Here is a 17,641-nt window from a genome sequence, read left to right as displayed (position 1 = left end):
CATCTGGAGGGCCGAAGTTTGGGGATGCCTGATTTAATCTATGCCCATCAACTGGGGATTTGATCCATATTACACATTGTGAAAAGTGTGTGGCCATTCAAATGCTGTTGGATTCCAATCCCCACCAGCCATAGTCAGTATAGTCATGTCAGGAGTCCAGTTCCCAGCTTGATAACACAGTGAGTGTAGTTAATTAAAAAGGATGCTTTATTGTCAAAACAAATAGATAGTTCTTCAGTTGGCAGTAACCCTTCCCTGGGAGCTGGCTCATTCATGACAAGCCAAGAATCAGGAACATCTGGGCGGGGGCGGGGAACAAGTTCCCCACCTTTGGCACAGGGATGGAGTTGTCACTGGTAGGGCAAGGGATAAGAGCTGGCGGGTTTGGAAAGCTGCTAAACATGATGAGCTGCTTCAGTGGGAAAGCGCTCCAAAAGCAAATGTTTCCTCTAGCCTTATAGCGAATGTCCACTGCTGGGTTTCTTTTGCCGTATTACGTTTTGCAGCAAGGCCATCTCTGAGGATGTCCACCCGGTGGGCCTGATGGGGATTGTATTCTCTAGGACAGCTGCTTTAAACCTGCTGTGTCTCCTTCTCAGTCCACAGAGGATTGGGAAGCTGTCGTCAGTGTCAGCTCGCGGGCGTTACCCATGAGCCCACGCTGCGGCAACGTGCTGCCCTCGGAGCAGATGTATCGGGAGAGCCTGCCCCATAGTTCCAGGTAAGAATGAGAGGAGGAGGAGGAGGAGGAGGAGGAGGAGGAGAGGCAGCCTCACCGGGCACAGTGTGGAAAGGGGGCTGCAGTGACTTAAGAGAGACAGACCCACAGCATGTTAGTGAGAAGTTTTATTGGAAATCAAGTCCTCATGGATTATGTCCTCTTTTTATAAAAGAAAATCAATTCCAAATTGTTTACCGCACTGGAGTCTGCTATTGCTGGTTTTTATAATAATGTGTGGCTGACAGCCTAAAATGGGGTTGGCCACTTTGTTCCCAGAACAGGAGCCAGGAGCCAGAAGTGTATTTTGCTATGCAACTTGCTTGGCCTTTTCCCTGAAAATGTAACATGAGGGGCTAGATAAAATTTCATATGCAGGTGTGTGTATGTATCTATATACCTGTTAGCAGGCTTATAAAGAGTTTTATCTGCAGGTGTTTGCTTTTCCTACAGGCCCGCAAACAGTGCAGATTTACTCTTCTCCACAGACACAAAAAACACACACCAAAATTACAAAACACTTCCCAGCACCAGTCCAAGTACACTTGTAGTTTCTATGTTACAGCTGTAAGAAATAAATAAATCATACTTATTGTTTTAACATCCTGTGCTTTGGCACAACTGACGGCGCACGTAGTTTTTCTGTTATCTGAGTATTTGCTGATGGATTGACTGAGTCTTTGCCATAATTAACTAGAGAGCTCATGGGTTTGTGGTTAGGAAATAGTTGGTATTTTGGTTTGGCTACGGGCCCTCTACACGTACTGGTGGATTTTGGTACTACAAGATGCAACAGAAACAGCACAATTAACTATTCCCTTCTCTGATCTCATTCCAAGCTTCTTATGCTGGAGTTTCCTTTTTGGAGCCTGCTATTGTCTGTCTATTTGCATTACATTATTATAACTAATAGCCAGTTTCATTCACGTAAGTGTAACAGCTAGTATTTGCGGGGATCTTACTAATCACCAGTTCCATTCACCCAAGTACATAGCATATTGTATTTAGGGATCCATTCACCCAAGTACATAGCATATTGTATTTAGGGATCTGACTGTTTTATGTAGGATTTCCTATCCTCTGGCTTTTTGGTGTTTTTTGTTTTGTTTAATTTTTTTGCCATGTTATTATTTCTTTTAACTTTGCCGCTCTTTTTTTGTATGATCTGTAGAGAAGTAGTATACCCAGCTTTTCAAAGTACCGGTATATCCTTCTCTTGTCTCAGGGATTTGTGGAATGGGTTTTCAGGTGCGATGGGCTTGTGAGGGTATGGATTGTGTGAGGTCATTGCACTACAAAAAAAACCAACCAAACCCTGCCCTATTGTTGTGTACTTTATTCAAGTATATCTAAGCATCCCAGTAAAGAGGGGACATTTTCTATAAAAATTAGCATTAGTTCTCATCTGCTCAGTTGGAACATAAAAAGTCCCATGGAACCTGGTCGATTGACACTAGCAATTGTGTATCAGATTTATAATTAACAGACAATTCTATATTACAATTATTTGGGGGTAGAAGGGAGACACCTTATGTATGCTCGGGAAATCATATCATTTGTGCAGTTAGCCCAGGAAGGGAGGGGCAAAATGCACAGCTAGAAAATTTTAAATGGCTGACACAATCTTTGAATTTGAACAAACAACCTGTTAACTGTACGATTTGTTTGTGAGGAAGGTGATGCTGTGTCAGGCAAATATTATTCCACACTTTCCAGAACATTTTCCCTGTTACTTTTAATATCACAAAAGCCTGGTGTTGTTTTTCTTTTTGCGGGGAGGGGAAGCTAGTTAGTTGCACAAGAGCTCCAAATTAACTTTAATTGTGAAACCTGAATTTGCCAGTATGTGATTGAATCCTACCTCAAAATAGTCACAGCCTGGAAGCACTTTTTGGGGAGGGGGAGAGCAGATTGTTGTGCTCCATGATTCTTCGGTTGCAGGTAAGATGGAAAACTTCCCTTTGGGCTGTAGTCCATCTCTGGGTAAAAACTAGTTTTATGCAACCCATTCCACCTTCCCCTGACCCACACTTCTTGCATAGCTCTTAGTGGAGTGTAGAAGGCGTTTGTGCTGCTGTTCTCAACACGGGCTTACGTGTAGCGATTAGGGCGCTAGACAAGCGTTAGGGCGACCCCGTCTCAAATCTCCACTCAGGCCACAATCTCACTGAGTGGCCTACCTCGTAGGGATGTTGTGATCATAACATGGAGGGCAGGACAAATGTACACATCTCTGAGCTCTCTAGAGCAGGCATCTCCAAACTTCGGCCCTCCAGATGTTTTGGACTACAATTCCCATCATCCCTGACCACTGGTCCTATTAGCTAGGGATCATGGGAGTTGTAGGCCAAAACATCTGGAGGGCCGTAGTTTGGGGATGCCTGCTCTAGAGGAAGGCTGGGATAAGATGTTAACAAATAGGCGAACGAATTATGAGAGATGAACTCCTTATCTGACATGCCTGTGCAATTTCAAAACCTCAGAAGTTGTTTCTTTCCAGGGTTGCCACATTTGTATTCTAGCAGCCCTATTGTGGGGTGGGGGTGGGGGGAAGCAAGAAAACAAGAAACCCTCAGCCCCAAAATCTGAAAGGCCACCCCTTTTCCAGTACCCTTTCATCTTCTTTGAAACTTCCCCCTCTTCACTAATGGCTCGGAACATTTCCTGGGTTTTAAAAAGAAAAGGAAGGAAGGAAAAACGGGGCATACAAGTGTTTCCCCTGAAGCAGTTTGATGGTTTGAATCTCTGCCACCCTCTTTTATCGCTGGCAGGCAGGTTGGTGAAATGAAAGAAGCGGCTCTCATTGTTCCATCGGAAAAAGATTATCTAAGGCAGGGGAACAAAGCAGAGCCACTGCAGTCTGCAGCAAAGGGTCCCCCCTCCTCCCTATGGCTATTACTGTAGAGGTGGGCTGGTTATTGTTATGCCCTGGCAGAGACAGTTATTCAGGTTCAGATAAAAAGGTGAGGTAAAATTTATAATTTAGACTCGTGGCAGAGGCAGAGAGCACACAAAAAAACCTCAAAAGCCTTGCCGATATTTTTAAAAGAATGGCACAAAGCAGGACTCTATACACAAAATATTGGGGGGGGCGGGGGTGGGGGAGAGAAATATCGCATATTAGAGAATGGTATATGTGGGAAATGCCCGCTTTGAGTAAAATGAACCAAGATAATGTGGGTTAAATATGGGGGAAAGAAGATAAATTTGAACGAGGCTAGTGAAAGTTTAAGGAACTTCAGAGTAGTAAAGCAGGGGGAAAGTAATTATAACCCTCTTACAATACCGTGGCTAAGTAGGGTTTCGTTCAAAGTGGCCCTCCTAATCGGTAATGATAACTACCAGAGGCTCGGATTAGCACTGCATGCTTTGTTGCTTTATTTAATTATTATTCAATTGTGTTTGGGGGGGGGGGCTTGCCGTAACTGTTAAGAAAGGATTTCGTTTGGAAAAGAATTTGTGGTTAGGTTATTATTTTGTATTATTATTATTGTTGGGGGAGGCAGGCTTTTTTCGGAGGGCAGAACCTCAGATTCGAATTGATTTTTATTGACGGGGGGTGCAGCTACCCCTCGCCCCCCCGGCTATGCCCATGAGTTGTTCTTTAATTTTTTTAAAAAAAGAATTGCACCGACAGTTGTTGTCTCTGTAAGCAACCCACTCTGTAACTTAACTTCTAATATTATATATAGAGGACTTTTAACTAATATACACCCTGAGGCTATAAATAACAGCCACCAGCCTCTCTCTCCATCTTGTGTTTTGCTTCTCTTTCTCAGTCTACCTGCTCTGACTCTCCTCTCTCCTTCCTTGATCTGCCAACTGCCTCTCTAGTCCCTTCTAATGGCCTGGGAATTCTGCCGTCAGTCTCTTCTGAAGGGCTAAGGCAGCCTGCACCAATCTAGTGCCTTCCGGATGTTTTGAACTACAGCTCCCATCATCCTCAGGCAGTATCCTTGTCATGGCTGGGGACGATGAGATTCTGTTATGCATGCAAGGCCAAGTGCAAGGCCCTAAACGGCCATGGCCCAGTATACCTGAAGAAGCATCTCCACCCCCATCGTTCTGCCCGGACACTGAGATCCAGCTCCGAGGGCCTTCTGGCGGTTCCCTCACTGTGAGAAGCCAAGTTGCAGGGAACCAGGCAGAGGGCCTTCTTGGTAGTGGCACCCACCCTGTAGAACGCCCTCCCATCAGATGTCAAAGAGAAAAACAACTACCTGACGTTTAGAAAACATCTGAAGGCAGCCCTGTTTAGGGAAGTTTTTAATGACTGATGTTTTAATGTATTTTTTATCTCTGTGGAAGCTGCCCAGAGTGGCTGGGGAAACCCAGCCAGATGGGCGGGGTACAAATATTATTATTATTATTATTTGGATGTGGGCCTCAGATGTGATCCAGGCACAACTTACATGGCAGAGGCTGGCGGATGTGCCAGGTCCTCAGCATCAAACTTTGGAAGTGAGCCGGGTTTCCCCCCTTAAGGCAGATGAGAACGATCCCAGCAACTCTCTCCAAGTTCCTCAACCCTCTTGCGCCTAGTCTTACCGCTTGTGTGCTCTTCGCTTTCCCCGTCTCTCACCTTTGTCTTCCCTCCCCCCAGGTATGTGCTGCTGCCGCGGCCCTTCTGTTTCGAGCCCAGGAACCATTATGAGATCACTGTGCGATTCCAGCGGGCAGGGGTGGCACAGCGCCATCCTGCAGCCTTCATCCTCGTTGACTCGGTGAGAAAGAACCAGGTTTTAAATCTTCACACACACACACTCAAAAAACAATGGCATGCCAATGTCCAGCCCCACTCAAGCAAAGGAGATTCTGCAGAAGCTGCCACAGTCTTTCTAGGAATGCATCTCAGAGCACTCTGCGGTAGATTTCTGGGCCTGCTGCACACATTCCCAGTTAGCAAGTCCCCTCTTGTGTGCTACGTAAGCAGCTGGGCCAACTGTAGTCCTTGTCCTAACCAGGCCAGACTTTTCCTCCTCTTATCCTCCACCAGGGCCAGGGCCTTTTCAGTGATGGCACCGACCTGGTGGAATGCTCTGTCCCATGAGACTAGGGCCCTGCAGGACTTGATCTCCCTTCCGCAGGGCCTGTAAGACAGAGCTCTTCCGCCTGGCCTTCAATTTAGCCTGATCCTCCATTCCTTTTTCCCTTCCCGTTTTCTATGAAGAAACCTTTCTGGGTCCCCACATTTAAATACTTCCCTGGTCTCCTTGCTGGCCTTAGCAGGACTAACTTGGCTAGTTAGGCCTGGCGATGCTATATTTATGTTGTACATTACTGTATGTTGTTTTTAAGTCGTTTTTAATCAATGTTTTATATTTGCGGTTAGCCACCCTGAGCCCGGTTTCTGGACCGGGAAGGGTGGGGTATAAATAAAAATTTATTATTATTATTATTATTATTATTATTATTATTATTATTATTACTATTATTATGTCTCCTTCCTTGTTACAGCTGGTCCTTCTGCCCCGTGTGACGGAGCTGCCTGGGCTCCATGGTAGTAGTCCTGCAGCGGTGGAGCGCCGGGAAGCATTGGAGCGCTACACCTGCCTAGAGGTTTTCCGCATGGCCACCATGCCCGACCTGGCCGAGACCTGTGCCCGCCTGCTGTGCAGCATCTCTGCCCTGATGCATGATGGGGCTATGTGTGAGTGATTCTTTCTTACACCTGAGAAAGAAAGCCACTTTGCATAATTTTCTACCATTGTGTGTGTATGTGTGTGTGTGTGTGTGTTGGTGGTTGCCATTTCCACCAACACGCAAAGTATTGGGGGGGGGAGGGGCGGATAGGGTTGCCAAACCCTACACGTGGAGGAATGCAAAATGGCGGACAGGTTGCTAATGTTGTTGTTGCTGCTGCTGCTACTACTTGCAGTGCCCTTAAAGCAACTTAAGAAAAAAGGAGGCAGCTGTGCTGTTGCTAATGGGGAGCCCCACCTGCAATGAATTGTTGGATAATTTATCCTCCCTTTGGGAAAAAATTATGATGATGAAATGGTCTCATTTCTCTGCCCACAGATTTTGAGAATCTGCTTGTGCGTAGCTACAGCCTTCTTGAACTAGATGGTTCAGTTTTGCGGCCAGGGCCTAGGTCGGATAATGGTTTGCAGAAGGGCTGTAGCTAGGGTGGCCAGATTCAATAGAGGACAGGACTTCTGTGCCTTTAATTGCCCTGCTCTCCTTTGAGTCTGGAAACCTTAAAGAGAAACCAGCAGACCCTTTGTTTAATTTCCAAGCAAAGGGTCTGCTGGTTTCTCTTTAAGGTTTCCAGACTCAAAAGAGAGCAGGGCAATTAAAGGCACAGAAGTCCTGTCCTCTATTGAGTCTGGCCGCCCTAGCTGTAGCTCAATGGCTGAGCGTCTGCTTTACACGCAGAAGATTCCAGATTCCAGCATTTGCCAGCCAGTGTATAGACAGTACTGAGCTAGATGAACCAATGGTCTGACTCAGGATAAGGCAGCCTTCTATGTTCCTAAGCCAGGGCTGTGACTTAAAGGCCCAAATGTTGGTGAGGTGCCGCCTAGAATCAGCAAACCCAGCATTGGTATGGGAGAGGAGATTTCCTCAGGTTTAACTCACCTTTATGTAAAAAGACTATGGGGAAACACGAGAAGAAGAATCTACAGTCCAGAGGTGGACAACTTTTCCCCTGAATTCTCCAGCGGGAATTGCGCAGTGCCTCTGTTTTACAAGTTTTTAGCACCGTTGTGAAATATTTCCAGGTACCATGGGGCCTAGAAACACGCTAATTCTAGAGATAACGAAAGCTGAGGTTCTCAGGATTTGGGCAGCACCTGTGTGTCTGATGGATGTTCTAGACCAGGCATAGGCAACCTAGGCTCTCCAGATGTTTTGGAACTACAACTCCCATGATCCCTGACAACTGGCCCTGTTAGCTAGGGATCATGGGAGTTGTAGTTCCAAAACATCTGGAGAGCCAAGGTTGCCTATGCCTGGTCTAGACTGTAACCTGCACGATTTCACCACCTGCGGCCTCAACCTATGGACTTGTATATTGCATTTTACCACATTACTACAGGCAGGAATATTCTGCTCTAGAGTGATGTGCTTGTGTTCAGTGTGTTGGAGCGCATCTCCACTTGTCGCTCTCCCCAGTCTCCTTGGCATTGGGGTGGGGAGGCGACTGCCTCTCGTCTTTCCACCTGCCTAGCTTACTTCCCTAACTGTTGTGGTTTCTTCCGCCTTCAGCCTGCCAGTGTGACCCCCAGGGCTCCACCAGCAGCGTTTGCCACAAACTGGGAGGGCAATGCCAGTGTAAGCCCAATGTGATGGGTCGGCGCTGCGACCAGTGTGTCCCGGGCACCTACGGATTCGGACCCTATGGCTGCAGCCGTGAGTAATCAAAGCAGGGCCTGCATGTACTGCTTCCCTCATGGTCATCCTTGTCTTTTCCTCAACTGTTGATTAAGCCTAGTTTTTTACTGAGAGTGGAGGGGGAAAACTTGTGGCTGGGGTATATTACTGATCCTCAGAGTAGCAAATGGAATCCTGACAGGGTGGGGGGGGGGAGAAGATCCCGCTCTGACTAGGCCTGACCCAGAGACAGCACCCCTGAGCTAGATCCCCTTGAGGAACCAGCCCCCTTTACAAAAGCAGTCTCAGCTCCCCAGTGACCAAGTGCTAAGGTCCAGGACAGATTCTCTGTGGTTTGAGAGACCCCATCCAGGCCTCAGTTGAGCAACAGAACTGGACTGGAGCAGATTGTCTTCTTTGGGATTATCATTATTATATATTTAGGTATTATTCAAGCTCCTACAACTCCAGGCAGAGGTTAAACCTGACTAATTTAAGCCACATCCAAATCATACATATATGATACCACTTTTAAGCAGTCGCGACTTCCCCCAAAGAATTGTGGGAAATGTAGTTTTGTTAAGGGTGCTGAGAGTTGTGAAGAGACACCCCCCCCCCCATTTCCCTCACAGAGCAGCAACAATTTCCAAGCTCCTTGATTGTTGAACCACTATGGGAATTGTAGCTCCATGAGGGGAATGGAGGTGGCGCATGGGGGGGGGGCTCCTAACAACTCTCAGCACCTATAACAAACTACAGCTCCCAGGATTCTTTAACGGAAGGCAGGAATGTTTATCATAGTGCTTCAAAAGCATGGTGTGAATTTGAGTCGCTTTCTGGCAACTCTGCCTTAATGTATGGCTCCTTCAAAAAAGGAGAACCTCTTCGGAGTGAGATGAGGGGATGGGATTAAGTGACCATCTTCATATTTATTATTATTAATGTCCCAACTTTTCTCCAAGGAGCTCAGGGCGGCCTTCATGGTTCTCTTTTTCCTCTCCAGTTTTACCCTAACAGCCACCCTGTGAGGTAGATATTTCCGAAGGGGCAGCCTTGTCTAGTCCCTTGCAGCTGAAACAATCAAAGGCCTTGTCCATATTTCCTCATGTAAAAATACCTAGAAATTGTTAATCTTTAGGTAAAGGTAAAGGGTCCCCTGACCATGATTGTGACCAACTCTGGGGTTGCGGCGCTCGTCTTGCGTTATTGGCCGAGGCAGCCGGCATACAGCTTCCAGGTCATGTGGCCAGCATGACAAAGCCGCTTCTGGCGAACCAGAGCAGCACACGGAAACACCATTTACCTTCCCGCTGGAGTAGTACCTATCAATCTACTTGCACTTTTACGTGCTTTCGAACTGCTAGGTTGGCTGGAGCTGGGACCGAGCAACGGGAGCTCACCCCGTTGCGGGGATTCGAACCGCCGACCTTCTGATCGGCAAGGCCTAGGCTCTGGTTTAACCCACAGCACCACCCACATCCCTTTTGTTAATCTTTAAGTTGCCACAAAACTCTCTAGTGTTCCAGCCCCCCCCCCGGGTCTGTGTGAGGATTTGAACCCAGGGATTCTGGGTCCTGGGTCAACATGACCACTGCTAGACCCACTTAATGTTGCTGCCACACACCCCTATTATCCTTTCACCTTGTCAGCTTGGGTGGTTACTACGTACTAGAGGTTAAGGAGCTGTGTTTCGGAAGAGCTTTCTGTCTTGTGGATTTGGCAATAGCTGCCACATTGAACTCTCTGAAAATACCCTGTGCCAGGAAGTTGGGCACCATCGCCATATTAGGGACTTTCCAGAGAACTGTACCGTAATTTCTAATGGTTAATGCACCCTCACCTGTCACACTGAAAGCATTGGCCCTTGTCCCCACAGCTTGTGCCTGTTCCCCCGAAGGCTCCGTCTCCAGGATCTGCGAACCAGTAAGCGGGCAGTGCCGGTGCCAACATGGTGCCATAGGACGCCAGTGTGACCAGTGCCCACCAGGCCAGTGGGGCTTCCCGACCTGCCGGCCTTGCCACTGCAACGGGCACTCGGAAGAGTGCGACTTGCACACGGGGGCCTGCCACCGGTGCCGCGATTACACGGCTGGCCGCCATTGTGAGAGGTACGCATGTGGGATTCGTGGAAAAATGTGACGGGAGGGATCCCAACTGCAATAAAATGTTGCAGTGTGGAGTGCTGGGTTTGTTATGGCTGGCCGACTCTTGATTGGAAAATGGGATGGAGGGGGTGGACAAGCATCAACTGACAGAGTCCCTTTCCTTAGGAAGATTGGTGCTGCTTTTTGAGAAGAAACACTAAATATTCCTCTTTTTAAAGAGTTTCATTGCAGCAGGTTGGAAAAAAGACAACAGTCTTTTTTTTGTCAGAGTTAAACAGCCCCTCTTCCTACATTTTTCCATCTCAAACATGGATGTTCTGCACAGACACAGACAGACACACAGGCAGAGAGGAGATATCTTTTTTTTTCCTGAATCCAGCAGCACAGCTTTGTCCCCTGATACCAGGCTTCAAGGAAGAGATTAGAGCAGGCACTGTTAGCTTGTTTTAGGAAGAAACTGAGAGATTCCACAGGAAGATTACTGGAGGAGAGGGGCACTGTGAGGAGGATTGGAGGAGGAGGAAGCCTTAGCCCAGGAGTATATTGTGAAGAGGCTAAGGCTGTGGGATGGAGCGTCAGATTATACTAATAAGGCTTATACCGGGGCAAAAACTCGTTGTGATGAAGAGTGGCCAGGAAGAACGGGTGGTAATTTGACATTTGAGGTGCATATTTTTAGGACGCACCCTACTTTTGTGGTTGTAAGTAGTTTTGAATTGTTTTTAATATTGTGTTTTAAATTGCTGGACATTAGGATGAAGGGCATGTAATAAATTATTACTACTACTACTACTAATAATAATAATAATAAAAGCAACAACCAAAGTTTGCTCTTACTGCCTCTGTTCTCCTTTTTTACCCCATCACAGGTGCTTGGATGGTTACTATGGAGACCCTGTCTTGGGCTCAGGGCAACAGTGCCGTCCCTGCCCTTGCCCTGGATATCCGGGGTCTCGGCACTATCACGGCATCTCCTGCCATACCGACAGGGAAACCAATCAGATTGTTTGCCTTTGTGCTCCAGGCTATACAGGTAAGGCAAGGGATGCAGTTACCGTACATAAGTTGCAATTTTGAGGACACAGCCTCTGCAAGACTGTCCTCTAGCACAGTGGTCCTCAACCTTGGGCCTCCAGATGTTTTGAGACTACAATTCCCATCATCCCTGACCACTGGTCCTGATAGCTAGGGATCATGGGAGTTGTAGGCCAAAAACATCTGGAGGCCCAAGGTTGAGGACCACTGCTCTAGCACACCTCCACTGCCCTTTCAGGCTACTGCTCCATGAAGGGCCGTGACTCAATTGCACAGCATCTTCTTTGCATGTAGGTCCCGGGTTCAAACCCTGCCATTTTTCCACGTAATGCTGTGAAACACCCCTGCCTGAAACTCTGCAGAACTTACTGCCACTGGGAGTAAACAGTACTGAACTAGATGGACTCAGTCTTATGATCCTGCTATTAAGTGACCTGTTCAACCAATGACTTACAGGAAAAATAACACCCACCACCCAGGTGTCATAATCTGCTAGATGATGGGCATTCCGCATGTTAGGCTGGTGACACAACCAGCGAATTTACCAAGTCCCTGGTAGACTTTCGTATTTGTGACTAGTTGACTGCATTCAGCTTGGTGGGTTGTAAGTTGTGCAGGCCTGCCCTGCACCCTGGATCGATCTCCCCTTCTCTTGATTCTCTGCACATGTAAACACATGCCCCACTGAGCCCCTAAACCAAACTAGCAGTACAGTATTCCTCTTAGAATTTTGAAGTGTCAGGCATAGCTCTAGTGGATTTAGCCCAAACGTAGCAGAGTTTTCCTGCACAGAGCAGAAGCTAATTGAGGTGGAAATGACTAGTCGGCTAGACGCAGAATAACTATTTACAGGATTTATTAAAAGAAAACAAAACCAGCAGAGTTTCTGCATACAAAGCAAAGCAAAATAAATCCTCTCTGTCTCTCTCTCTCTCCAACCATACGCAGCACTCCTACTCCTAACACCCAACAAGAAACAACTGTGCTAGCATTCCTAGATAACAGAGTTCAGTGCTGGTCATTAACCAATCAGAGAGCTGTTGCCAGGCCAGTCAGACCTTGGCTTTCTGCCAAGAGTAAATTGACACTGCCTTGAGTTAACTGTGTGAAGCAAGAATCTAAGTTTCCCATGAGAACCAATTAACAGAAACCGAACAATTCCTTCTTGCCTTGAATTCTAGCGTCTCCATGGCCCTTCCCTTCCCAACCCCACCTCTACCCCTTGCCAGAAACACAATAGAATTGGTTGATTGTGAAGAGGTACACAAAAGGAGGTGAAAGAGCCAGGGGCTACGAAGTGGGGGGCGGAGGGGGCAGTCCGCCCCGGGTGCCACTCTGGGGTGTGTGTGACAAGATGGCCCCTGCCTCCCCCCCCCCAGTTGTAGAGCGGTTGAGGGTGCGCGGTGTCCGTACGGGCTGCCGCTCTTGCACGCTGTCCATACGGGCTGCCTCTCGCACGGCGATCGTATGGGCTGCCGCGCATGCGCACTCCATACGGGATGCCGCACATGTGCAGTCCATACAGGATGCTTCACATGCCACTCACACAGCAGCCTGTACGGTCACCGGGCAAGCGGCAGCCTGTACGGATGTTGCATGTGCATCACTGGGCGGTTCGGCCCACCCCTCGGCGTCCTGCCCCGGGTGCTGGAGAGGGTTCCTCCGCCACTGGAAAGAGCTCCCAGTTTTTCTGATCTGGCAACAATCTCTTTAGTTGTCGTGATAAAGGTCGGCGAAAACAGTTCAACTGAGTTCCACTTCCCATTGTGCCATAGTGAGAAAAGAGGAGAAATGGCTATCACTAAGTAACTATGTTTCTGTAGGAATGGATTTAGGCACTAGGAGAGGATATATTGTTTAGCTGTTGCCCTTCCTTGCTCTTGTGAGTGAAATCAGCAGAATGCCATCGTTTGCAGCTTAAACTTGGAAGCTAAAACAATGTTGATTTAACCTTCTAGGAACAATAATCCAGAATGCTGTTGTAAGGCATACTGAATTTCCCTGGTGTTACCCCTTTTCTTACCCTTAAAAACAACAATCACACATTGTTTTGTGAAGGGGAAAAAAGTAGCATATACATACATAATCCAGCTCTTGAAGCGGCCGTTACGGAAGCATAATGAAGGCAGGTTTAGAACTATGATCTAAGTTACAAAAGTACAAAATGTAAGTTCAGAAATGGTGTCTGAGCTGCAGCGCTCAGACACGTACATGTGGTCAGCTTGAAAGCATGGCGAGGAAAGAAAGGGCTTTCCAGGCAGGAAGGAAATATGTAGTGTTACAGCTTCCTGCCAAGGGAGACAAAGGAAGTGATTTCACCCGAGTTCTCTCTTGCAAAAGCCCTGTGAGCCACAAACCCTTCGTGTGCCCATCTGGAAAAGCATGTATTGTTGGTTTGACTGCAGTGACGGTCTACATGTTCTGCTCCCATCCCTCAATAACATCCCATGTCTCTGGCAGGACCACGGTGTGACCACTGCTCACCTGGCTATTTTGGAGCCCCTGAGCAGGAAGGTGGAGCCTGCCGCCCCTGCCAGTGCAACAACAACATTGACCCCAGCGACCCCGAAGCCTGCGATCCACACAGCGGCCGGTGCCTCCGCTGCCTTTACCACACTGGTGGGCCCCACTGTTCTGAGTGCCAGCCTGGCTACTATGGCAATGCCTTCCAGCGAAGCTGCCGACGTGAGTAGGGTGGCCGGGCCTGGATTGTGAGGATGACTGGGAGGAACTTGTGATTTGAGAATGAGAAGTGGTGTTCGGCAGGTTTTGTTGTGGCTGGGGGACCCATGAAGGCTAGAGGAAGGAGGGTGTGGCAGGCTTGAGTAGATCTTCAGTCCGTAGAATAGGGCTGACCCTGTTCATTAGGTAGAGTGAGGTAGTCACTTTAGGCAGCAAATGTTGGGGTAGTAGTGAAGACAGCAGCCACAAGATGTTGGAGAACAGAGAACAAATAAGAGTTTGCTAGTGAAGATAAGCAGGGTTGATGGAAATTGAAAATGTTATTCTTTGAAGGAGAACTACCTGAAAATGATTTACAGGTGGTATTTAACACCGAGTAGTCAATCAATCAATCAATCAATCAATCAAATTTGCACATTTATTTGTTCTTGTTTTTGTTTGTCTATGAGCTTAAAGCTGAAATAAAGTGATTGATTGATAACACCGAGTAGTCTTGCTAAGATGTATAAGACTGAATTAGATAAGTGCTGGAGATGCAAAGAAGTTGAGGGAATATTCTTTCACAAGTGGTGGGCTTGTAAAAGGGTAAACGAGTACCGGGAAATAATCCATAATGAATGGGGGGGGAATGTTTAAAAGTACTTTCCCCCCCAAAACAGAGTCCTTTTTCTTGGGGATAATTCAGACTGAAATTCCCAGGTGTAAAAAAAAAAAGGTTATTTATGTATGCCACTACTGCAGCCCGTGTTTTGTTAGGCCAAAAATGGAAAATGAGTGAGGTCCCAACTAAAGAAGAACGTCAGATTAAGCTGAATATGCGCAGCTTGCAGACTTAACATATAGAATAAGAGAACAATAAGAACATACATTTAGAAAAGATGGGGAAACGTTTATTGAATACGGTATATCTGGAAAAACTTTGTGCACTTGAAAACGCTGGCAGCATTAAGATAAATTCTCTTTCCCCAAGGCTGTACCTGCAACGAGCAGGGCACGCTGCCCTCGCACTGCTCCAAAGGCACCTGCCACTGCGATCGAACTACAGGCAATTGCCCCTGCCGCTCCAACGTGGTAGATAAGAACTGCGACAGGTGCGCCTCCAACTTCTGGGGCTTCGGCAGTGACGTGGGGTGTGAGCCGTGCAACTGTGACCCTGCCCATTCGTTACGGTCGGACTGCAACATGGTAAAGTGGCCAAGCGCTTGAGAGCGTTAGCCGAAGAGGGGAGGCACCTGGGCGGCTCGTGCGCCAGCGTTGCAACCCTACCACCGCCTCACCTTTCACTTCTCTTCAGTTCACAGGGCAATGCCACTGCCAGCCGGGCTTTGGGGGCCGTGTTTGCTCCCACTGTCAAGAAGATCACTGGGGTGACCCGGAACGGGAATGTCTAGGTGAGTACGAGTGCACAGTGCAAGCGAGAATCTTCCGCTCCAGACATTGTGCGCGGGTGCTGCATTGTGAGGTTAGGTGATTGACAGGTGGCTAACCCCACCCACTGGTCAAATTTGGCCCGTGAGGGTTAGGGGATCTGGATGAGGTTCCCCACCTCCCAGCATTACAAGCTCAGGTTCTCTGATAATGCCTTACTTGAGCACCCTGTGACTCTGCTAATGGTGGTTGCCCCAATATTGTTGGCCCTAAAGAAATGCCTCCCCTGTGCAAGCTGATCCTTCTTCGCAAGCAAGTTATGGGATAACCGCTGCTTTTGCCAAGTCTTCCCAAAAAAACACATGTGGGCTGTATAACTTTAGCATATTGAACTGTTATGCTTGCTGCGTTGTTTTAGAGTGATGGTGTGTGTGTGTGTGTGTGTGTGTGTGTGTGTGTGTGTGTGTTTAAACATCTTTAGCAAAAGTTCAAAAAGTACATAGTTATATCTGCACTAAACATAAACATCTTTATCGAAAGTTCAAAAAGTACATAGTTATATGTGCACTAAACATGGTGAGATGTAAATAAAAGAGAGAGAAAGAAAAAGAGAAACAGAACCCGTGTAGAAGGGGAAATTCAGCCTGGGGGAAACCCAAAACTGTATACTTTGCAAGGTTGTTATTGTACTTCATCAGATCTTAACCTATTACAGTATTTGTAAGAATGGATTCCAAATATCATTGAATCTGTCCATGGCAAGTCTGCATTTATATGCAAGTTGTTCATATGTTGCAAGTTTATAGAAGTCTTCAATGCAATCATAGAAGGGAGCCCCATTGTTATTTTTCCAGTTACAGGTAGGTAGCCGTGTTGGTCTGAGTCGAAGCAAAATAATAAAATTCCTTCAGTAGCACCTTAAAGACCAACTAAGTTTTTATTTTGGTATGAGCTTTCGTGTGCATGCACACTTCTTCAGATACAAGCTTTACCAAGCTTAAAACCATGGAGCCACCTGGGATGAACAAAGACATTGGATTCTTATCTCATTATGCATGATCAAGCTTTCTTTAGCGCCTCAGCCCTTGTTTTTCCCCCGCAGGACCAATTGCAGTCATCAGCAGTTGTTAACAGCCATCTACAGGTTTACCACTCCCATCAGCCCATCACCCATTCCCACCCACCCACCCTCTGTATATACATAAGGGACTGACTTCTGTTTCAAGTGTATCTGAAGAAGTGTGCATGCACACGAAAGCTCATACCAAAATAAAAACTTAGTTGTTATTTTTCCAGTTCATCAATATCAGTCTTTTTGCTGTGGTAAGGACACGGAGAGTCCACTCGTATTGTCCTTTTGTAAGGTTTGTAAGGTGTGTTTTAATGGTGCGTGCTTATATTTAAATGTGGTGCAACTGGCTTTTGTTTTGGTTCGGAATGAAATGGTACGTAAACAAACTAAAGCCAAAGCTTGCTTGTGGAATGACCTCTGGTTTTTGCCCCCTGCAGCTTGTGAGTGTGACCCCACGGGGTCCGAGAGCCTGCAGTGTGACCGTCTCACGGGGCGCTGCCCATGCCGAGGTGGCTTCACGGGGCCGCGCTGCGACCAGTGCCGGCGGGGCTTCCGGCAGAACTTCCCCCGTTGCTCCCCCTGCCACCCTTGCTTCGGCCAGTGGGACGCGGTTCTGGCACAGCTCTGGGAACAGCTGCGGCGGCTGCAGGGCACAGTGCAGGCCCTGAAGGAAGGGGGGCCCATCCCTGCGGCCAGCAGCAGCCGCATGCGCAACCTGGAGGACAGGCTGGGTGACGTAGAGCGGCTCCTTGGGGACGGCAGCAGTCCAAGCACTCCCCTGTTGCAGCAGCTCAGTGCCCTTCTGGAAGATACCAGGTAAGAAGATGTGAGAGCTAAGGCAGGTAGAATTGGAGGGAAGCAGAAAAGGGGGGAATTCGGTTTGTGCATGCCAGAAATTGACGGATATGATAACCTTCATTTTGTGCTTCAAGTTTTTCCTCTGTGGGCACATCCAGACTGAAAAAACGATTAGCAACCATCCATCCCTGGACATCTTAATTTGGGGCGTGGGGATAAAGGAGCTAGAAGTTATAGAATCACAGAATCATGGGATTGTAGAGCTAGAAGGGACCCGAGTGTTGTTTGGTCCTACAGTGCAGGAATCTCAACTAAAGCATCCCTGTCAGATGACCCTCCAGCCTCTGTTGAAAAAAACCTCCCAGGAAGAAGAGTCCACCGCCTCCCGAAGGAGTCTGTTCCTCTGCCGAGCCGAACAGCTCTTACTGTCAGAAAGTTCTTCCTGATGGTTAGCTGGAATCTCCTTTCTTGTAACTTGAAGCCATTGGTTTGGGTCCTGGCCTCCTGAGCAGAACAAAACGTGCTTGCTCCATCTTCCATGTGACA

General features: G+C 47.5%; 1 protein-coding gene across 3 annotated transcripts in view; it reads left to right on the top strand.

Annotated features, from left to right (window-relative positions):
- LOC118080882 (laminin subunit beta-1) overlaps window positions 1–17,641 on the top strand; it is a 65,794-nt gene that overhangs the window by 35,270 nt on the left and 12,883 nt on the right. For all 3 annotated transcript variants that reach the window (XM_035106867.3, XM_035106869.3, XM_035106868.3), the window contains 10 exons: window positions 600–721; window positions 5,322–5,442; window positions 6,176–6,368; window positions 7,931–8,074; window positions 9,912–10,143; window positions 11,010–11,173; window positions 13,636–13,860; window positions 14,828–15,042; window positions 15,152–15,248; window positions 16,735–17,113. In XM_035106867.3, coding sequence (XP_034962758.1) covers window positions 600–721; window positions 5,322–5,442; window positions 6,176–6,368; window positions 7,931–8,074; window positions 9,912–10,143; window positions 11,010–11,173; window positions 13,636–13,860; window positions 14,828–15,042; window positions 15,152–15,248; window positions 16,735–17,113 — 1,892 coding nt within the window. The remainder of the gene's footprint in view (window positions 1–599; window positions 722–5,321; window positions 5,443–6,175; window positions 6,369–7,930; window positions 8,075–9,911; window positions 10,144–11,009; window positions 11,174–13,635; window positions 13,861–14,827; window positions 15,043–15,151; window positions 15,249–16,734; window positions 17,114–17,641) is intronic.

The sequence above is a fragment of the Zootoca vivipara genome, chromosome 2 (genome assembly GCF_965207765.1).
Source record: "Zootoca vivipara chromosome 2, rZooViv2.hap1.1, whole genome shotgun sequence".
Taxonomy (NCBI): domain Eukaryota; kingdom Metazoa; phylum Chordata; class Lepidosauria; order Squamata; family Lacertidae; genus Zootoca; species Zootoca vivipara.
This window is presented reverse-complemented; position numbering and strand designations above follow the sequence as displayed.